Genomic DNA, 23,625 nt, shown 5'->3' with positions numbered 1-23,625 from the left:
CCAGAGCAGTATCACAACTGAGGGGTGGGAAAATGAAAATCAAATCCCAATCTAGAAGGCCCAACCGGTGCCAACTAGAAGTTTACAATGCTCATCCTTAATGATGAGACTCAACAAAAAAAGGGAAAACAAAAAATTTTTTTTTTTTTTTTTTTCAAACAGAAAAAAACCCTCGAGGTAGACCACCGGTCTCCTCAAATTGCGGCCTGCAAAACCTTGCGGCCAAATGAGGCATCCGCCGATGCCGTCACATCAATTTTATAGAATTTTGTAAAGGTATGTACCGACGACCAGGTGGCCGCCTTACATACCTGGACCACTGACGCCTGATGGCGAAAGGCCCAGGAAGTACTGAGCGCTCGAGTGGAGTGCGCCCTAACAGGGAACGGAGGACTCTGACCCTTAATAGAATAAGCCTGTACCACCGTTTGTCTAATCCATTTGGCAATGGTCGCGGCAGATGCAGGCAAACCCTTTCTGGGGCCATCCGTGATCACAAAAAGTGAATCCGTCTTACGGAATGATTCCGTAGCTTTCAGGTATACCCTGATTGCCCGAACCACATCTAAGGAATGCAACGCATGTTCCCGATGATGCTTGGGCTGAGGACACAAGGAAGGTAGTACAATATCTTCATTCAGATGAAAATCTGAAACCACCTTGGGAAGAAAAGATGGCTTAGGATGAAGTACTACCTTATCCCTATGAATCACTAGGTATGGTGACTGGCATGATAATGCAGCCAGTTCTGACACCCTGCGAGCAGAAGTAATAGCCACCAAGAAGGCCACCTTCTGGGATAAAGTAAGCAAGGGAATCTCCCTGATGTTTTCAAAGGGAGGTTTCTGTAGAACCGACAAAACCAAATTAAGATCCCAGGGCGGTAAGGGCGCGCGGACTGGAGGAGCCAGGTGCCGCACCCCCTGGATGAAATTCCGCACCAAGGATTTGGTAGCTAAAGGCTTCTGAAAGAAGATTGCTAATGCTGAAACTTGACCCTTGATGGTGCTCAAGGCTAGCTTCTGCTCAACCCCTTGTTGCAAAAAGGCCAATATTCGAGACACCGAATAGGTACGTGGAGGAAATCCTAAAGATTCGCACCACGCAATATAAGTCTTCCATGTGTGATAATAGACTTTGCTGGAAGTCGCTTTCCTTGCTTTAATAAGAGTAGGAATGACTGAAGCTGACAAACCTCTGTCCTTCAGTACTTGGGTCTCAATGGCCAGGCCATTAAACCCAGCGACTGTAAAGCATGATGGTAAATTGGTCCTAGAGACCACAGACACTCCCTGAGACGAAGTTCCCACGGAACGTCTGCGACTAGCATGTCCAAGTCGGCCAGGCCGGCTTGACGAGGCCAGCCTAGAATTTCTAGGACCACTGGCGCTGATAGAATCTGAACCAGGCGTCCCTAGAGGTATCTGGCCCCGACCATCCGAGAAAGTCTGGTCGTTTTCTGTTCCCACACATTTATCAGATACCTGATTGTTATCAGGAAGGGTGATCTTTTCTGGTTGAACCTCAGGGACCGAAGTCACCCGACTAGAGGCTACTTGGCCTATCTGGTCAACCAGATCCGATTCCTGTGAGGTATAGGGACTAATCTTAGGAAAAGGTAAAGGAAAAGATCTATTCAGGGAACGGTAACTACCGCTTCCTGTGTAACTTAAATGTTGGAAGGGAAGAATCGCACCGGTAGTAGTGGTTGATGCTCGATCTAATGTCCTGAATACCGGTGAAAACGTCCCCCCACCCTGAAACCGGGTGGGGGCGCACCTTCAGGCTGTGTACTCCTTTGCTTCAGGTTTGGCTGGGTTGGTCCTCTGTTTGTCCGACCAGCCCTTCTTGAACCCTCCTGGAGGAGTCTTGCCTTTCCCGCTAGTACCAGCCGGGCGCCCTTTATGGGCGGTAAAGAAAGGTCCTCGCTTGTTGCGAGGTCCCTTAGCTTTAGCAGCCTGTGGCAAAAAAGTGCTCTTGCCCCCAGTGGCATCCTTGATGATTTCATCTAGGTTGGCCCCAAATAGACGATTCCCCTGAAAAGGGAGATTTGTCAAGGTCTTTTTGGAACCTAGGTCAGCTGACCAGCATTTTAACCACAGCACACGTCTGAGGATCACTGCTAACTTAGATGCATGCCCTAATAAGGGAGTTGTGTCCAAGGCTGCATCACAGATAAACCGTAGCCCTTGTATGATCTGTTCCATCAAATCAGATGTCTCCTGGGGAATATCTTTTCCCCTAAGATCTTGGCGTACCATTTTCGCCCATTCCGTAAGTGTCTGGGAAACTAGACCAATAACAATTACTGGTCTGAAAGCTGACCCTATCAGAGAAAAGATAGTGCGGGACTCTGCTTCTATCTTTCGATCCACCGGATCCTTAAAGGACGAAGTGTCCTCCACTGGAATAACCGTGGCTTTATTCAGCCTGGAAATAGGCGGATCCACGACTGGTGGTACCGTCCATTTCTTAATGATGGATTCCTCAAACGGATAGCGTCTAGCAATACGCTTGGAAATAGTAAAGGTACGTTTAGAATGCTCCCATTCTCCTTTAATCTGATTACCAAAACATTTAGGTACAGGAAAGGCCTTCGCCATCTTGATGGGCTTATTAGTACCGAAAGGCCTCTCTGTTTCAGTTGCCTCTGCCGGTAAAGCCTCAAGTTTTAAGGTTTCTTGCACTGCCACAACTAGTGCGTCCACCAATGCTTCTTCCTGAATAATAGCAGGAGAAGAAGCGTCCTCCTCACTGTCTGAGGGGGCTTTACCTGGGATAACAGCCCTTGCAGAGGAACCTGCAACTGCCGTGACCATCTCTGAATCTGAGTCAGAGGTGTCAGATGGTATAGGGGTAGGCGGGGGTCGCTTCCTTGACCCCCGTCCCTGACAGGCCGCCTCCACCCGAGCCACCATAGACTCCAAAATTGCTGTAAATGATTCTATACTCTGTGCACCGGCGGGTCCCGAGGCCCCCTCGAGGGAAACAGGTGGGGGAATATGTGTGGCAGGGTCCATGATAACTCCAGTTACTTCCTGGATAATATAATTCAAAAGAAAAAAACTTTTTTTTTTTTTTTTCTGACCCCCAGCGCCACAAAAAAACCCCTTAGTGTTACCTGCTAGGGATCCCTATCGATCGAGAGAGAGAGAGATAGACCCCCAGGCTCACCACTTGATGCTCAGAGTTAAACTGCAACAGCTTACAGCGCTGTCTTGACAAACAGGAAGTCTTTTGGCTGGCTGCCCAGGAAGAAAGGAGGCGGCTCCGCCCCTCTGCACGCCTTCCGGCGCCTCCCCCAAGCTCCACGAGGTGTAGGATCACCTCAAACATGGCCGCCCCCATGCTGGAGACACGAGGCTACGCCAAAATGGCGGCTCGTGCGATCCAGCAAAAAAAATGGCGGCGGCCGGTACTGACTAGCGGTGTGCTGCAGGGCACACAACACTCTCTCTGCATGGGGATCTGGCGTGGTTGGCGGTACCGGCCCTGGCGGACCGCATGGCCGTTCGGGAGGCCTGCTATAGCTGGAGATCTGATTTGAAAGGCAGTCTACATGTCCGTGGCTTCTGACTGGTAGGTAGCTTATACTTAACCCATAAGATTCCCAGAATGCCACAGATTACATCTTTAAAACATGTATACAATAGATTGTTAGCTTCCAAATCAAGCCTCCTGGCTTTTTGCACACATAAAATCACACTCAAAATAGGAGGATTTGTGACATGTTATAGGATAGAAAGAACTCTTTCTTACCATACAGAGAGGGGCCCGCGTTCACCACAAAACCCGTCAGGGAAAAAGGGGGAACATACTACTCACCATACCGGAACCAGGCGGGCACCAACTCCTGACAGTACCCCTCTCCACCGGGGCGGGAGGGCTGTCGACCGATACGGACGCCGTGACTCATGGTCTTTGGCGTTTCAGCGAGACGTTTAACTCGCGGGTTCAGTCCTTTTAATGGGACTTTGTCGCGGCCGACCCAGCGCGGAGCTATGGCCTGCACGCGCTCGTAGGCTGAACTGGGGTGACCACCGGATCTCAACATCCAGCCCGTCGCCCAGTTCAGCTTTCTTGCTTGAAGATCTCACAGGAACACTGGAGAAAGAAAAAGTTGTCTAAAAATCCTTTTAGAAAAAAATTCTTGCCAGGACCTAAGATCCCAGCAAGGTATCTAGGTCCTTACTCCTAACTAGACAGAAAATAACTGATTTGCTGAGGCAGAGAGAGAGAGGATATACCCTCTGGGACTGCCCCTAGGGTGTGGCCAGAGCTTTTTAATTTCCTGTCTAGTCCTGCTCCTGCGGAGGTAACATAACCCGAAGGTGGTGTATCACCGAGGACTACGTCTGTCGATGAGCGCTAGAGAAATATATATTTATATATACACACACACACACACACATATAACCATATAGACACACACTGTATATATAGAGTGCTGGAGTGGATGATAATTTATTAGGAAAGTAAGCACAGAGGTTCTTTCCCTAATAAATCTATTTCCTTTCAGTTACCAGAGAAATACTGTAATTACACACACACACACACACACACACACACACACGGCTGTGACAGACCACACCATTGCATGGCTCCAATCTGTATTTCTGAACCACAAAAAGTAGAGTTGGTGTACCTGGAGAGCGTGTGAGAGACATCCGCTGGTCCTGTTTGTGTATCCCACAGTGTTCAAAGCTTCACAAGCAAAGTCTGCCGGAGATTTCACAAATATGTTTGTCTTTATCCTATAGGTCATGTCCGTTGAGACCAACAATGGCATCACACTCTGTGACAACAATTTGACCAGTTAGGGAAAACAACGCAAGTCCATTAAAAAAAACGATTTCAGAATTTCAAACACTGGTAAATCCGTACATAATATTAATGTACCCTTCATTAAAGTAGAATACTAGAGAACTGGGTTATGGTAGCTAACTAACAGCAGCTAAAGGCGAGTGTGGATGACTAGATTGAGATACAATAAAATTCAGTAAAATTTAACAGAATTGCACAAAGTGTAACTGCTGCTTATAGGATTTAGTTAACCATATGAAAACAGGTGGGAGGCTGACTGGTTGTTACACTGAGCACAGAGTTATGGGTGTTACACAAGGGCTGAATATCGGGCAGTATCGGCCGGTTCAGCAGAAACCGGCTGACATTCGGGCTGTATGTACAGCAGTATTCTGGGTGGGGGCAGAACACAATAGCTTAGCAGGGATATCCCTATTCTAACATCACATAGTTAGTACATCTCCTTCTGCTGAGCTGAACGAAAAAAAACTTAGTGTGTACCAGGCATAAGGGCTTGTTCAGACTTGCAGCAATACTTGCCGCTCTGAGAAATGCTTTCCAGAGGCATTTGACAGACAGTGAGGAGGCAATATGTAACTTTCTTACCACATTCTTTAACCCTCAAACCGCTGACCTACTGTGCGCAACCACATGCACTGCACCTGGTTGCAGGGCGATTGCAGTGCTGCCCTGTTTACTTGTGACACTACCAGTTGTCAAATGTAAAACGGCCTTTCATTTTTCAAAGCTACAGCCCTAAGTGACTTGTCTAGGTGGACCGTCAGGGGCAGTAAAAATGCACAGGCAGCAAGAACTCCTCCTTCCCACACAGCACAAACTGTAGGTGAAATCTGACTCCATTACACACTGCTACGATCTACACAGTGTATAGCTGGTTACTGAGCTACCATTCTGACCACAGAATTTCACAGGTCACAACTGAAACATAGCAGCCAGCTACAGACTGTGCACATCGTAACCGTGTATAATGGAATCAAATTTCAGCAACAGTGTGTGCTGTGTGGGGAGAAGGAGTTCTTTCTGCCTGTAGTATGGCTGTGTACCATGCAGGGATGGGAGAAAGAGTTGTGCCCTGTGCCCTGCCCCTGTCCTCCCTCCTCCCAGCGGTAACCCCTGTCCTCCCTCCTTCCAGTGGTGACCCCTGCTCTCTCTTGCCAGCGGTGACCCCTGCCCTCTCTCTTGCCAGCGGTTACCCCTGACCTTTCTCTTGCCAATGGTGACACCTGTCCTCTCTCCTTCTTGCCAGTAGCGACCCCTGTCCTCCCTCTGGTCATCGGTAACCCCTGTCCTCCCTATTTGCCAGCAGTGACTCCTGCCCCCCTCTTGCCTGTGGTGACCCCTGTCCTCTTTCCTATGCTGACCCCTGTCCTTGGCTCAGTTGACCCCTATCCTTGGCTCTACTGACCCCTGTACACTGCCCTGCTGACACACAATACACTGCCTTACCAATTCCTTTACACTCCCCTACTGACCTCCCATCTTCTGCCCCACTGAACCCTTTTCTTGGCTCTGCTCACCCCTGTACAGTGCCCTGCTGACCCCTGCCCTCCGCCCCACTGACACACAGTATACTGTCTTACTGATTACAACACTACACTCCCCTGCTGAACTCCCATCTTCTGCCCTGCTGACCCCTGTCCTCCGCCCTGTTGACACCCTCTACACTGTCATACAAACTAATAGACCATGTACACTGGCCTACAAACTGCTGACCCTATCCTCTGCCTCTCTGACATTTTTTACTGCATCCCCTACAGAGAACAGGCTAGATCCGGCCCTGCCAGTCCCCCTAATAGAGACTAGATTCTGGGATCCCGGCCTTTTAGTGACTGTCTGCACATCATGGTGAACAAATTGGTTTCTCTGCTTCATGTGTGGGCAGTAAAATGTTTCAACAATCTTACTTGTCGATACTTTTGCTAATCTGTTTACTTTCAAATTACTCTCCTGTTTGTTGTATACTGCAACCGATGTAAGAGAAATTCCATGGTCTAAAACACTCACCCTTACAGTATGAATTCATACACATCAGGATTATTACTATAAGGCCCCTTTCACACATGCTGTCCGTTCGTCCGTTTTTTCATCCATCCGTTGACGGATGAAAAACGGACATCAATGCATCTCTATGGAAAAACGGATGATCATCCGTTAACATCTGTTTCCATCCGCTTCCATCAATGTCCGTTTTTTTGAACGGATGAATGCCCTATTTTTCATCCGTCAAAAAAACGGATCGGACGAAAAACTGATGTAAACGGACAAACGGTCCGTTTTTCATCCGTTTTTGCACTGGTAGTGGATGTAAAAAAAAAATTGATGAAAAATGAATGAAAAACGGATGAAAAATGGATGAAAAACGTATGAAAAAGGAAAAAAATTGGATGAAAAAGGACAAAAAACGGATGAAAAAGGACTAAAAACGAATGAAAAATGGATGAAGAATGGATGAAAAACGGATGAAAAACGGATACATTTTGACGTGACTGAACTGATGAACTGAACGAACTGTATGTGTGAAAGGGGCCTAAGTGATATTCAATTATTTGCCACCTCAACTGTAAAATTCACCTATGAGCTGGAAAAATACCTCTAAAATGTGCACAAATATAGAGAATGCTATCATACATAGAAATGTAATTTCCCATTACTTCAAGCTGAGAGCCATTTACCTGCACTGTTATACCCTTAGACTTGTATTCCACCTGTAGACCACGAGAAAAGAAATCCACAAAGACCTAAAGGACAAAGGATTAATGGGTTTCTTTTATTATCAAAAAGGAAATCAAACTATCACAATTAGCATGTTATTTCCTAAATATATTTGTGATACATGCAACATAAATAATGAACACACTGTAAAGGGTACTGTGTTCAGCACACAGATGAATAATGTCTCTTTCAAACGGGTGGGAGAACGGTAAAAACTGAGCTGCGGTTTTATCACCACCCACCTGAACTGAACAGAGTTGTTCACATGCTGTGGCTGAGAGGCTTTACTTCGTGGCTGTGGCATTTTTAACTCAGGGTGCAGAGTTTGACAAGTGGAACTCGAAAGAGAAGAAGAAAAAGCACCGCTAAGTGCAGACAGTTTACAGGTTTAATAGGTACAAATACAAGGGGCAAATCACATGGAGTGAAGTAAAACAAGCTCATCAGGAAGGGAAGTCTGGAAAGTCAGCGCTGGATGTCCACGATGTGGACCGCCAGGGTCCGCTGCTGTATGGAGGAGGCCAGGCGGAAGGCCTCGGGTGGAAAGCAGAACAAGGTGGATGAAGCTGGACCACATGCAGATGACATTGCCAGAGGGGGGGAGGTCACAACGCGTTTCTAAGTCTGCGCGATGCCGGTCCTGGGCCCTGGATCCAAGCCGTGCTCCAGCTTCACCCCCGCCCCCCCCGCTCGACTTTCCACCTGAGGACTTCTGCCTGTGCTCCTCCACGCAGCAGTGGACCCTGGCGGCCCACATCGCGGACATCCAGAGCTGACATCCCAGACTCCCCTTCCTGATGGGCTCGTTCTACTTCACTCCATGTGAGTTGCCCCTTGTGTTTTATTGCACCTAATAAACCTGTAAACTGTCTGCACTTAGAGGCACTTTTTCTTCTCTCTCCTGCCTGTCATTTAGAGCCTGCTTCTGCTACTGCAAACAAGCCTGCCCTAGTGCTTGGACACCATGTCTCAGGATCCCCCCATTCTTGTTGGATCACTTCCTCCTGTCCTATGAACTTCATACTTATATGGACTTCTAATTAGTTCCTTATGAACTGTTTATACAGAGACTGCCCCCCTCACACAGGGTCTGGTTACCTGTTGGCGCCTTCTATCCTTGTCATGACAAGTGGTGCTGCCCATTTAGTTCATTGAGTTAAATGGGAATTTGCCGCAACCACATGCAATGCGCCCAAGGAGGCAAGGTGCCCTGATCATGATTTGAGGTTATGGGAAAATAAGTTATCCAGGGTGGCAGGCGAATATATGACCACATGCAGCATGAGGGGGGAAAATATCCGTAGTAAAGGCTACATTTTTATTGCAAGTTATGGTACTTTTTCTGTTCTTGAAATTGTGTTCAGTAAAAAATACAAAGATTTTATGTGCATTACCAAACTTGCAGCCTCACTTAAATCCCAACTGAACCTTGTAATATGCACCAATTGGTAAAGCCCAACTCTGGGCAGATAAAAAAAATGACCCTTGCTGCGCCCACACTGCAAGGGTTAATAGCTCAATTTGTCTAGGGGAGAGGAGAAACACTAAACTTACCTGATCGACCGCTCCCCTGACAGGCGGTGCTCAACCGCAATCCCAGAGTGGACTGTCCCTCGGCGTCCTCACATCTTGATGACGTCAGGACTAGAGTTGAGCGGACACCTGGATGTCCGTGTTCGGCGGGTTCGGCCGAACTTTAAAAAAAAGTCCGGGTCCGTGTCCCGGACTTTTGCCAAACTTTTCCCGGACACCGAACCCCATTGAAGTCAATGGGGACCCGAACTTTCAGGCACTAAAATGGCTCTAAAACACCAATGGAAAGGGCTAGAGTGCTGCAAATGGCAGCAAAACGTAGTTAAGAGCATGGCAAGTGCTCTGCAAACAAATGTGGATAGGGAAATAACTTAAAACAACAAAAAAAAACAGAAAAATAAAACAATGTTCTTCATCTCTGAAGGACGAGGCCCATATGGAGTAGGAGGGAGGTTGAGGTGGTGGTGGATGTGGCGGTCTCATAGGCGTGCGCACAGGGTGTGCCGGATGTGTCTGGGCACACCCTAATCACCTAGGGCACATAGCATTATCGCTCTGTTTGCCAGTGAGGAGATGGGAAAGATCTCCCTCGGACCTGCTCTGCTCTATTTCACTTTGCCAGCAGGGAGAGTAATGTATCGGGGCCATGTACATGTAGGCAAACACATGCATGTGTATTTAAACTTTGGGGTGCACACCCTAATGCAATAGGCTGCGCACACCTATGGGCGGTGTAGTTGGAAGCGGCGGTGAGGACGAGGTAGCCAACACTGCTTCTTTTCACAAATTTTAAATGAGGGTACACCCCAAAAGAGTGAGAAAGAGCAAAAATAGAACAATGGCTGGGTAAGGTCGGTATCCATCGCTATTCTGCACAAGGTACGGAAAAGTCCCGTGGGATCAGTGCCTGGTTCATTTTAATGAACGTGAGCTTGTCCACATTGTCTCTGGACAGGCGGCTGCGCTTGTCTGTGATAACGCCCCCAGCCGTGCTAAATACCGTTCAGATAATACACTGGCTGCAGGGCACGCCAGCACCTCCAAGGCGTAAAGGGCAAGCTCAGGCCATGTGCCCAACTTGGAGACCCAGAAGTTGAAGGGGGCAGATCCCTCATTCAGTACGTCTAGGCGTGTGCACACATACTGCTCCACCATGTTCGTGAAATGCTGCCTCCTGCTAAGACGTTCCATATGAGCTGCTGGTGCTGCTGTTTGTTGTGGTGTGCTGACAAAGCTTTTCCACATTTTGGCCATGCTAACCCTGCCTTCTGAGGTGCTGGCGGTGCCCTGGTTGCGTTGGCGACCTCTTCCTCCTCCTCCTCCTCTGCCTTGTGCTTCCACTGTGGCCCCGCTGTCAGGTGGGAATGCCAGCAGCATCGCGTCTACCAGAGTGAGCTTGTACTCGCGCATCTTGCGATCGCGCTCCAGTGAGTGAATTAAGGACGGTACGTTGTCCTTGTAACGGGGATCCAGCAGCGTGGCCACCCAGTAATCAGCACAAGTTAGAATGTGGGCAACTCGGCGGTCGTTGTGGAGACACTGCAGCATGTAATCGCTCATGTGTGCCAGGCTGCCCAGAGGCAACGAAAGGCTGTCCTCTGTGGGAGGTGTATCGTCCGTGTCCTCTGTATCCCCCCAGCCACGCACCAGTGATGGCCATGAGCTGGCCTGGGTGCCACCCTGCTGTGAACATGCTTCCATCTCCTCCTCCAGCTCCTCCTCCTCATCCTCCTCATCCTCCAGAACTGTGCCCCTGCTGGACAATTGTGTCCCTGGTGTTTGTGTGTGCAGGAACCCACCCTCGGAGCCCCTTGCGAATGACTGCCCTGAAAGCCTTGGAAATGTTACCTCTTCATCCTCTTCCTCCTCCTCATCCTGTGCCACATCCTCTTCCATCATCGCCCGAATAGTTTTTTCAAGGGGGCATAGAAGTGGGATAGTTAAGCTGAGAACGACGTCATCGGCACTGGCCATGTTGGTGGAGTACTCAAAACAGCGCAACAAGGCACACAGGTCTCGCATGGAGGCCCGGTTATTGGTGGTGAAGTGGTGCTGTTCCGCAGAGCGACTCACGCGTGCGTGCTGCAGCTGAAACTCCACTATGGCCTGCTGATGCTCGCACAGTCTTTGCAGCATGTGCAAGGTGGAGTTCCACCTTGTGGGCACGTCACATATGAGGCGGTGAGCGGGAAGGCCGAAGTTACGCTGCAGCGTTGACAGGCTAGCAGCAGCAGGGTGAGAACGCCGAAAGTGCGCACAGACGGCCCGCACTTTCTGCAGCAGCTCTGACATTTCGGGGTAGTTTTTAAGGAACCTCTGCACCACCAAATTCAGCACATGCGACAGGCAAGGGATGTGCGTCAAACCGGCTAGGCCCAGAACTGCTATGAGATTTCGCCCATTATCGCACACCACCAGGCCGGGCTTGAGGCTCGCTGGCAGCAACCACTCATTTGTCTGCTGTTCCATGCTCCTCCACAACTCCTGCGCGGTGTGTGGTTTGTCCCCCAAACAGGCAAGTTTTAAAACTGCCTGCTATCGTTTACCCCTGGCCTTGCTGAAGTTGGTGGTGAAGGTGTTACGCTGTCCGGATGAGGAGGCGGTAGAGGATGAGGAAGCGGAGTAGGAGGAGTTAGGAACAGGAGGCAAACTGAAGCGCCCTGCAATCCTCGGTGGTGAAAGGACATGCGCCAAATTGCTATCCGCCCCAGGCCCATCTGCCACTGCATTTACCCAGTGTGCCGTTAGGGAGATATAACGCCCCTGACCATGCTTACTGGTCCACGTATCGGTAGTTAGGTGGACCTTGCCAGAGATGGCGTTGCGCAGTGCACACCTGATTTTTTCCCCCACTTGGTTGTGCAGGGAAGGGATGGCTTGCCTGGAAAAGTAGTGGCGGCTGGGCACGACGTACTGTGGGACAGCCACTGACATAAGGTTTTTAAAACTGTGCGTCTCCACCAGACGGAATGACAGCATTTCAAAGGCCAAGAATTTTGAAATGCTGGCATTCAGGGCCAGGGATCGCAGGTGGGTAGGGGGGTACTTCCTCTTCCTCTCAAGTGTTTGGGAGATGGAAAGCTGAACGCTTCCACGGGACATTGTGGAGATGGTTGGTGACCCAGGTGGTGGTGTTGCTGACAGATCCTCTGTTTGCGGGGTGGCAGGTGCCGGTATCACTACAGATGTGACTGGAGCGGCCGAGACTGCAGCAGAAGAGGAAGCAGGATGAGCCAGAGACGTTTCTTGGTTTTGAAGGTGTCTACTCCACTGCAGCTCGTGCTTTGCACTTAGATGCCTGATCATGCAGGTTGTGCTCAGGTTGAGAAGGTTTATGCCTCGCTTCAGGCTCTGATTGCACAGGGTGCAAACCACTCGTGTCCTGTCATCAGCACATTTTCTAAAGAACTTCCACGCTAGAGAACTCCTTTGAGCTGGCTTTGGTGTGCTCGGTCCATTGCTGCGTTGGGCAGTAGCAGGCCTAGTGTCTAGGGCACGGCCGCTACGCTTCTGCACCCTGCTCCCTCATCTTCCACCCAGTCTTCACCCCTGCCCTCCTTGTCGGTCTCCACAATTCTGAACGCCGCAGCAGTTGGCACCTGCGTTTCGTCATCATCGGAGACGTGCTGCGATGGTCCTTGCATGTACTCATCTTGAGAAATAAGTGGTTGGGCATCGCTGCACTCAATCTCTTCCACTTCTGGGGCAGGGCTAGGTGGATGGCCCTGGGAAACCCTGCTGACAGAGTCCTCAAAAAGAACAAGAGACTGCTGTATGGATTGGGGCTCAGACTGCTTGCCTGATTTCCAAGGGGGTGAGGTGAAAGACGGTTGGACATTGGCTGCAGGTGCCAACTCTGACCTTTCTGCAGTAGACTGGGTGGGAGACAATGTGAAGGAACTGGAGGCACTGTCAGCAACCCAATCTACTATCGCCTCTACTTCTTCAGGCCTCATCACGTCTAGAGGCACATTATGCCCTACCAAATACTGCTGCAGGTTCTGTCGCCTACTCACACTTGTGGAAGGTATTTCACTTGTGCGTGTAGCTGGCACAGATCGACCACGTCCTCTCCTTGCAACAGGAGCTCTACCAGCAGCACCACGACCCAGGCCACGGCCCCTATTTGACGGCCTCCTCATATTTCTGTAATTTATGATCTTGCCCTAGAAAGGTGTTTATTGAATAGCGGAACAAAACAACAACAGTATCGCACGGGTGTATCTGACAGTCAAATATGCAAACTATGCCGCAATTTAATGTTTTTTACCCCAAAAGGGTGTATATTGAATAGCGGAATAGGAAAAAGGATAAAAAAACGGTGTATCTCAGACGTACAAACACAGACTAGGCCCCGATTAAAATTTTTTGTACCCTAAAGGGAGGATGAGGAAGAGGAGTAGGAGGAGTTGGGAACAGGAAGCAAACTGAAGCGCCCTGCAATCCTTGGCGGTGGAAGGAGATGCGCCAAACAAATTTAAAAGGTGTATCTCACACGTACCGATACAGACTATGCCGTAATTTAATTTTCTTACACTCCAAAAGGGTGTATATTGAATAGCGGAATAGGAAAAATGTTATAATACGGTGTATCTCACACGTACAAACACAAACTAGGCCCCGATTACAATTTTTTGTACCCTAAAGGCAGGATGAGGAAGAGGAGTAGGAGGAGTTGGGAACAGGAGCCAAACTGAAGCGCCCTGCATTCCTCGGTGGTAGAAGGAGATGCGCCAAACAAATTTAAAAAGGTGTATCTCACATGTACTGGTACCGACTATCCCGCAATTTAATTTTTTACACTCAAACAGGGTGTATATTGAATAGCGGAATAGGACAAATTTTACAAAACGGTGTATCTCACACGTACAAACACAATCTAGGCCCCGATTACAATTTTTTGTACCCTAAAGGCAGGATGAGGAGTAGGAGGAGTTCGGAACAGGCAGGAGGCAGACTGAAGCACCCTCAAATCCTCGGCAGTATGAGATGCGCCCCAAAAATTGGAAAGGTGTATCTCACACGTACCGACACAGACTATCCCGCAATTTAATTGTTTATACCCAAAGGTTTTGATTAAATAGCGGAATAGAAAATATGATCAAAAAAAGTGTATGTATCTCACACGTACAGAAGCACACTAGGCCCCAAATACTATTGTTTATACCCCTAAAGGCAGGATGAGGAGTAGGAGGAGTTTGGAACAGGCAGCACCCTCAAATCTTCAGAAGTATGAGATGAACCCCAAAAACTTGGAAAGGTGGATCTCACACGTACCAACACAGACTATCCCGCAATTTAATTGATCCCCAAAGGTTTTTATTGAATAGCAGAATAGGAAATATGATCAAAAAAAGTGTATGTATCTCACACGTACAGAAGCACACTAGGCCCCAAATACTATTGTTTATACCCCTAAAGGCAGGATGAGGAGTAGGAGGAGTTTGGAACAGGCAGCACCCTCAAATCTTCAGAAGTATGAGATGAACCCCAAAAACTTGGAAAGGTGGATCTCACACGTACCGACACAGACTATCCCGCAATTTAATTGTTTATACCCAAAGGTTTTGATTAAATAGCGGAATAGAAAATATGATCAAAAAAAGTGTATGTATCTCACACGTACAGAAGCACACTAGGCCCCAAATACTATTGTTTATACCCCTAAAGGCAGGATGAGGAGTAGGAGGAGTTTGGAACAGGCAGCACCCTCAAATCTTCAGAAGTATGAGATGAACCCCAAAAACTTGGAAAGGTGGATCTCACACGTACCAACACAGACTATCCCGCAATTTAATTGATCCCCAAAGGTTTTTATTGAATAGCAGAATAGGAAATATGATCAAAAAAAGTGTATGTATCTCACACGTACAGAAGCACACTAGGCCCCAATTACTATTGTTTGTACCCCTAAAGGCAGGATGAGGAGTAGGAGGAGTTTGGAACAGGCAGCACCCTCAAATCTTCAGAAGTATGAGATGAACCCCAAAAACTTGGAAAGGTGGATCTCACACGTACCAACACAGACTATCCCGCAATTTAATTGATCCCCAAAGGTTTTTATTGAATAGTGGAATAGGAAATATGATCAAAAAAAGTGTATGTATCTCACACGTATAAAACCACACTAGGCCCCAATTACTATTGTTTGTACCCCTAAAAGGCTGGATGAGGAGTAGGAGGAGTATGGAACAGGCAGCACCCTCAAATCTTCAGAAGTATGAGATGAACCCCAAAAACTTGGAAAGGTGGATCTCACACGTACCAACACAGACTATCCCGCAATTTAATTGATCCCCAAAGGTTTTTATTGAATAGCGGAATAGGAAATATGATCAAAAAAAGTGTATGTATCTCACACGTACAGAAGCACACTAGGCCCCAATTACTATTGTTTGTACCCCTAAAAGGCTGGATGAGGAGTAGGAGGAGTATGGAACAAGCAGCACCCTCAAATCTTCAGAAGTATGAGATGAACCCCAAAAACTTGGAAAGGTGGATCTCACACGTACCAACACAGACTATCCCGCAATTTAATTGATCCCCAAAGGTTTTTATTGAATAGCGGAATAGGAAATATGATCAAAAAAAGTGTATGTATCTCACACGTACAGAAGCACACTAGGCCCCAATTACTATTGTTTGTACCCCTAAAAGGCTGGATGAGGAGTAGGAGGAGTTTGGAACAGGCAGCACCCTCAAATCTTCAGAAGTATGAGATGAACCCCAAAAACCCCAAATATCATTCAGCTCTGCTGCAGGCCACAATTTAATTTTTTTTAACCCAAGGCTGTATATTGAATAGTGGAATAGAAAAAAAGTGTATGATTTTTGAAACCACTCAATAATAGCACATGTGAACTGAACACAGCAGTGTATGATCAGTCAGCACAGCACAGCTGAAGGAAAAATGCTGCACACAGTGACTGATAGAAAAATACTTTTCTCCCTCAGTGGGCAAAAAAGATTGTGTTCACTGCACCCCAAAAAGATTGTGTTCACTGCACCCCAAAAAGATTGTGTTCACTGCACCCCAAAAAGATTGTGTTCACAGCAGCCCACACACAGCAAAATGGATGTGGACCACTGACACCTGCCTATCTCCTATCCCACCCCACACAGCAATATCGATTGCAGTTTGTAGAACACACTGACCCTAAAAATCAGCAGACTCTCTCCCTAAAAGGATTGATAAGATGATGATCGTAGATCGGGTGACTGCAAACCCCACCCCACACAGCAATATCGATTATAGTTTGTAGAACACACTGACCCTAAAAATCAGCAGACTCTCTCCCTAAAAGGATTGATAAGATGATGATCGTAGATCGGGTGACTGCAAACCCCACCCCACACAGCAATATCGATTGTAGTTTGTAGAACACACTGACCCTAAAAATCAGCAGCAGCCTCGCCCTAAAATGCCTACAACTCGCCCTGCCTAACACACTCCGACCTGTCCCTCAATTCTATCCGGATACACACTGACCCTAAAAATCAGCAGCAGCCTCGCCCTAAAATGCCTACAACTCGCCCTGCCTAACACACACCGACCTGTCCCTCAATTCTATCCGGACACAAATGTTTTTTTTTTTTCTGTCTGTCCCTAATCAGCAGCCAGCACGTTGATGTGTGCTCTGTCCCTGAACTAACACAGCAGAATGACGCCGCAGCGGCGCTGCCTCGAACTTATAAAGACTTGGTCACATGCTTCAGATGGCCAATCACAGCTACTAATACATTTGTAGGCATGGCTGGGATGGCTTAGGCACACCAGTTAAACGCTTGTTGATTGGCTGTTGAAAGCCCGCCATGAAAAGCGCGCCAATGCATGCAAAACCCGGAAATAAAACGACCGAACACGGATTTTTACCCGAATATACAGTAAAGTTTTCGGGTCCGTGTTCGGGTAACAAAAATCCAATTATTCGGTACGAACACGAATAATACAGTCCGTGTTCGCTCAACCCTAGTCAGGACCCTAGACCGGTGGAAAGTGGGGGTGCAGAAACTGTAGGAACCGGTCTAGCTGCAGGGAGGAGCGGAAGATCATGTAAGTATATCTCCTTCAATTACTGACCTAGACATAAACAAGTAATTAACCCTTGCAGTGAGGCACAGTCCCAGTTCAAGGAATAATTTTCATATTTGCCTCGAGTTGGGTTTTAAAGCCCAAATGAACTTAAAATTTCAGGTCAGCTAAAAACATTTCAAGTACACCAAAAAAAAAAAAAACATGCTTGAAGTGTTACAGTTCATTTTCTTTAAAAAAAATCGGCCACAGCCTGAGCAAAAAACCTGAGCATAAAAGCCTGCCCCCTGTCTGCAAGTTGCAGAAAAAAAAGAAATATACTCTTTCCTGGCAGTCTCCATGGCAGCCTACGTGTGGGTTAACCCCGCCTCCTCTCCAATGGTATAGGACCCCCCTCTATAAATTTCAGCTTGCAGGCACAGCCAGTGTTCCTTTTTTGTCCTCCTCCAAGGACCAACTATTTGGATTATTTCCTGTTGGAATTTGGTCGGCTTACCTCAGAATGAAAAGTCGGTGTCTATGTCCAGGGCCCAGCCATGGGCGGGTGAGTGACATTTCAAAATCCCCTTTGGCTGATAACTGTGCTGTGCTTCGGATGGCCGACGGATATCCTGACAGGGTCTGAAGATTTGTCTCCTCCATGGCAGTGTTTTTGTTATGTTTGTTTGTCCCAAACTATCTTTCTTTGCTATCCCTGGTGGCCCAATGGCGGCTGGAACGCTCCATGCGTTCCAGCCATCTCCTTCCTGCTTCCCCTCCGCTCAGTCCGGCGGACGCATGCGCTGTATGGTAATGGAGCTCCGCTCGCTGCCTGCACATGCGCACTTCGCCGAGATCGGAAGCGAGGCCCGGTCCGCGCATGCGCACTTGCGATTACGGCCGGCCGTCGCTGACGTCATCCTGTTGCGAAAATTTAAACGCCTGTTAGCTCCAGAGCATTTGGGAATGCACTGTGGGCATAGCGTTGTATTCCCGGTACCTTGTCCGTTTGTTTACCAGGTATGTGGGGACCGGATGCTGCATACCTTTTTGTGGTGTGCAGGGGGGGGGGGGGAGAGCAGTTGGATGCATATTAGGACAACACCTGAATGTTCCTTATTGCTTTGTAGTGATCCGCTGTATGCTCTACTTCCTAGTGAGTTTATGGTTTTGCCTGAAACATGGATCCTGCTTCACCGCCCTCTTGTGGCCAGCCCTCTCACAACAGGTGAGTGCTGGTACATTTAGAGGGATATGAAGGGAGGGATGCTGGCTCATGATTCATGGCTAAATCCTGTGTCTCCCTGGATTTCTCTTTCTCCCAGCTCCTCCAGGTCTGGTCAAGAAAGAGACCCTGTCAGGCCACGAAGAGAATCGTCTTCAAGGTCAAGACGCCGTGAGTCTCCATCAGGGAGCAGACATGAGAGGAGACGCTCACATTCCTCCTCCAGACACCGCACACATCGTCACAGTAGCCATATGGCCCAGAGAGCCTGTTGGGGTTGTGGGGCGCATGTCCTGGAGGACAAGTCCCTTTGCGAGCCCTGTTTCGCTCGTGCATCTGGTGAAAGAGAGTCTGAAGATCAGAGATTGGAATCCCTGGTGAAACGGATTGTCCAGCAATCCATGAAAGAGTGGAATGCTAGTCCCACACCTGGGTCTGCTACTCCCAGCTCTCCTGCTGATGCTCCTGAAGAGCAAGGTCCCTCTCAGCCAAGCTTCACTTCCGGGAAATCCTCAGAGAGTGATTCGGAAGAAGAGGAAGGTGCAGTTGGGGGTTTTGATTTTGCCCTTGTTGCACCTCTCATAAGAGCAGTCAAAGAGGCTCTGAAATGGGAAGATCCCAGTACTCCACAAGTAAAACAGAGAAGGTTTTTCAAACATTTGGGGAAAGAGCGGCTAAACTTTCCGCTCCTGTCAGAATTGAAGGATGTCATCCTAGAAGAGTGGAGTAAAGGGGATAGCAAGACCTCCTTATCCTCCAAACTGTCTAAGTTGTATCCTTTTAAATCGGAAGTCAGTCACCTGGAATCAGCTCCTCTAGTTGATGCTGGCAAAACACGTTACACTCCCGCTGGATAATGCGGTGTCCTTTAAAGTCCCTCTGGATAGGAAGATGGACTTGGATTTAAAAAGAATTTATGTCACAGCCGGTGCGGCTTGTAAACCTGTGCTAGCACTAGCAGCCATGTCTAAGGCCATGGAAACCTGTGTTTCTGATGTTGAACTAAAATTAAGAAGTGTGTCTGAAGATGCAGTAGAGAACTCTCCTGTTCAGGAACTGAAGTTAGCTTCTGTGTTTCTTGGAGAAGCATCCATTGATGTGTTACGTCTCTTATCCAGATCCATGTTGGCTTCTGTCACAGCCAAACGGGCCCTGTGGTTGCGTCCCTGGCTGGCAGACCCAGCCTCTAAACAGGCTTGGTGCAAAATCCAATTTTGAAGGTTCCTCTTTATTTGGAAAAAAATTGGATAATGCAATTACTAAAGTGACGGGTGGAAAGTCAGGTCTCCTTCCCCAAGATAGGCGCCTCTTTGGCCCTAAGAAGCAGCAACCAAGAAAGCAGTTTGCAGAGCGATCAAAGGATGCCCGCTCATATAGGCCTGGGCGAGATTACAGGAGAAATTGGAAGAGCAGCCAAGCATCCTCTCGTAAGCCGGTCAGAGGCTCAGCACCTTCCGGTCAAGAAACCTCAAAGTCCTTTTGAGATTGGGCCCGTTCAGACATGCCAGGTGGGGGCACGCCTGCTCTGCTTTCAGCGTGTCTGGGCGGCCTCAATCTCAGACTTCTGGACCATCAGGACAGTGTCCACAGGACACACATGGACTTTCTCAACAGATCCTGTGTCCAGATTTATTCCCACTCGCTTGCCTTCTCAGGACGAGAAAAGAAGTGTTTTGCTCGACTATGTAAGCACTTTGGTAGCTCAGGGCGCAATAATTCCGGTGCCCGTGCAGGAAAGATTCCAAGGCGTATATTTGCCCCTCTTTCTAGTACAGAAGAAGAATGGATCCTGGCGCCCTGTGATAGATCTCACCTATCTCAACAGGTTCATCAAGAACGAAAAGTTCAAAATGGAGACCTTATCTACCATCCAGAAAGCAGTACTTCCAGGAGACTGGCTAGTGTCAATAGATCTCAAAGACGCGTATTTCCATGTGCCTATAGCAGTAAACTTCCACAAGTACCTTCGTTTCGCGGTAGAACATCAACACTTCCAGTTCATCTGCCTTCCTTTTGGCCTGTCCACATCCCCAAGGGTGTTTTCCAAGGTCCTTCTAGCAGTGGTAGCTCTAATCAGAGCAAAGGGTGTACGTCTACATCACTACTTAGACGATCTTCTACTGTTGTCACAAGACCGGGGATCAACTTTTGTCCCACAGGGACCTGGTCACTACAACTCTCATGGAGTTCGGATGGTTGTTGAATCTTCAAAAAAGTCATCTGGAGCCCTCTCAACATCTGGTCTATCTAGGGGCTCAATTCAACACCGTTCAGAATACACTTTCTCTGCCTCTAGAGAAAATCCCGGTGGTTCGGGAGAGGATCCTTCCAGCCCTCTCATCCTCTTTTCTGATGGCATCCCAGTGTCTCAAGATCATCGGCACAATGGTCTCGACGGCCCCTATGGTCAAGTGGGCACTGTGGCGAATGCGGCCCTTTCAGAGGGGCTTCCTTCGGCAGTGGAATCCGGAAGATCACGATCAGCGTATCTTTATTTCCCACAGCATGAGGAGCAGCTTATTATGGTGGCTCCAACGCAAGAACCTGCTCAATTGCCATTCTCTAGTTCCCATCACATGGGTCATCATTACAACCGATGCCAGCAACTCTGGCTGGGGAGCCCATTGCATGACAGAGGTGGCTCAAGGGAAATGGCCTCCGCAAGCCCACTCCCTGGTTTCCAACGTCCTGGAGCTTCGTGCGGCTTTTCTAGCTCTTCAAGCTTTCCATCATCTAATAGAAGGCAAATCCGTACTTCTTCGAATGGACAACACCACGGCAGTGGCTTATGTGAAAAGACAGGGTGGTACCAGGAGTCTCTCCCTTCTTCAGGAAGTAGACCCAATCATGACATGGGCCCAAGCCCATCTGTCCAACATCTCGGCGGCCTACATTCCGGGGCCACAGAATGTTCAGGCAGATTTCCTTTCCAGAGTTCAGTTGAATCACAACGAGTGGTCTCTCCACATAAACTCATTCAAGTGGATTCTGTCCCTAGGGGTCTCACCCGAAGTAGACCTGTTTGCATCTCCATGCAACCACAAGCTGGTCCGGTACTTCACACGCAGCAAGTGTCACCAAGCATGCGGAACGGATGCTCTGACCGACAGATGGGAATTCAGCAGGGCATATGCTTTTCCCCCATTTCCCATCATCCTCAGATTTCTTCAGAGACTCCAAGCAGAAGATGTGGAGATTGTCATGGTAGCCCCTAACTGGCCGAACAGGCCCTGGTTCCCACTTCTCCTGCAACTCAGCTATCGGAGCCCGATTCCCCTGCCCATCAAACCAGACCTTCTCTCGCAGGGAACAACATTACACCCCTGCCCCGCCTTGCTCAGGTTAACGGTCTGGTTCTTGAGAGGGAGAGGTTGGAGTCACTCGGATGCCCTCCTGGGGCAATCCCTACCTTAATGAACTCCAGGAGACCTAGCACGAACAGAGTTTACTGTAGAGTCTGGTCTAGATTCTTGGAATTCACGTACCCGGAGGGAAATCCTTCCCTGAATTTCGGAGTTCAAGAAGTCCTGAAGTTCCTTCAAGCAGGTCTGGATAAGTCCCTATCAGTTGGGACTCTCAGGGTGCAAATATCAGCCTTATCCGTGTTCTCAGGGTTCTCCTGGGCCAAGCATATACTCATACAACAATTCTTCAAAGGTGCGGTCAGACTCAGACCTCAGAGGAAGCCAAGGTTCCCAAAATGGGACCTTCCCCTTGTCCTTAACGTCCTTTCAAGATCTAGTTTGTCGGACTCCATCAGAGATCTTACCATTAAAACAGCCTTTTTAGTGGCAATCACTTCAGCTAAAAGAGTTTCTGAGATCAGTTCCCTTGGTCATAAAGAACCTTTCCTCACGTTCTTTCCGGACCGAGTAGTCCTAATCCCGATGCTCAATTCTAATCCGAAGGTATCATCGGTTTTTCATGAGAACCAGGAGATTGTACTTCCTACCTTTCGTTCTTCAGAGGATAATGAACCTCATCCCTTGGATGTAGGGAAAACTCTTATGGAATATCTCCAGTCAACGTCTTCTTTCAGACAATCGGATAATCTCTTCGTCCTTTTCTCAGGCAAGAATAGAGGGAAACGGGCCTCGTCAAGGTCCATTGCAGCCTGGATTGTGTCTGCCATTCAGCGAGCTTACTGTGTAGAGGGTTTGGCTCCTCCGGAGGCGGTGACAGCCCACTCAACGAGAAGCATCTCAACGTCCTGGGCGGCTTCACATCATGTTGCACCAGAAGTAGTCTGCAGAGCAGCTTCCTGGTCTTCTGTAAATACGTTTATGACACATTATTGTGTGGAGCCAGCCTCCTTATCTTCAGTTAATTTTGGCTTGACTGTTTTGTCTGCTAATAATTTGAAGTAAAATTTGATTTGAAACATTCCCACCCGTGTGGTTTGGGCTAGTTATTTCCCACACGTAGGCTGCCATGGAGACTGCCAGGAAAACTGAAAATTCCTATCATACTTACCGTAATTTTCCTTTCCTGGTGGTCTCCATGGCAGCCAGAGTTCCCATCCTCTGGTCTTGGATTCGGCTAAGATATGGAACACTGGCTGTGCCTGCAAGCTGAAATTTATAGAGGGGGGTCCTATACCATTGGAGAGGAGGCGGGGTTAACCCACACGTAGGCTGCCATGGAGACCACCAGGAAAGGAAAATTACGGTAAGTATGATAGGAATTTTCAGTTTTTTGTGTGGAAGCAGGAGTCTCTCTGCAGAGTTCTGAAATGCATACCTCCCAACTTTTTAAGATGGGAATGAGGGACACCTATTAGAAAAAGTATGTAGGCATAGGACACACCCCCTACCACGCCTCCCTAAAGGAGAATTATACACAAATAAATATTAGTTAAACCCACAAGTCCTTTTTTTTTTACCAATACTATTCCTTTATATTGGCTTTTGAAATTTACAAAAGCAGCAATTTAGAAATTGGATGAAAGGTTTAGCACTAGAGAAACACTTTTGAAAGATATATAGTGCATTTTAAATGCAAATATGTAGATCAGACCAAAATGAGGGCAAACTGAGGAGGAAAGAGGGACAGAGGGACTTAGATCCAAATCATGGACAGTCCCTTGAAATCAGGGACAGTTGGAAGCTATGGAAACGGGTTCTGCTGAGTCTACACTAGAGTTCTCCATTCAATAAAGCTCACACTTCTTGCTAATTGGACAGCTTTAGCTTAACTTAGCGGGAGAGGCGTGTCAGACCTCTGCAGAGAAACTGCTGCTTCCACAAAGAGAACAAGGGTCATTTTCTGCAGCATGCTGCCAAATGATAAGCTTTCCTACTCCTGCTATGGCTGTACTAAT

The 23,625-nt window shown here is 48.1% G+C and overlaps 1 protein-coding gene across 1 annotated transcript in view; it reads right to left on the bottom strand.

Annotated features, from left to right (window-relative positions):
* Positions 1-23,625, bottom strand: part of LOC309552080 (very-long-chain 3-oxoacyl-CoA reductase-like) — a 65,655-nt gene that overhangs the window by 6,416 nt on the left and 35,614 nt on the right. Inside the window, exons 9-10 of the mRNA XM_082252854.1 lie at positions 7,497-7,562; positions 4,646-4,795 (exon numbers count right to left, since the gene is read on the bottom strand). Of these exons, the coding sequence (XP_082108980.1) occupies positions 4,646-4,795; positions 7,497-7,562 (216 nt within the window). The remainder of the gene's footprint in view (positions 1-4,645; positions 4,796-7,496; positions 7,563-23,625) is intronic.

Source organism: Pelophylax lessonae (genome assembly GCF_965119305.1).
Source record: "Pelophylax lessonae genome assembly, chromosome: 4".
Taxonomy (NCBI): domain Eukaryota; kingdom Metazoa; phylum Chordata; class Amphibia; order Anura; family Ranidae; genus Pelophylax; species Pelophylax lessonae.
Note: the sequence above shows the minus strand (reverse complement) of the source record. Positions and strands in the feature narration are given on the sequence as shown.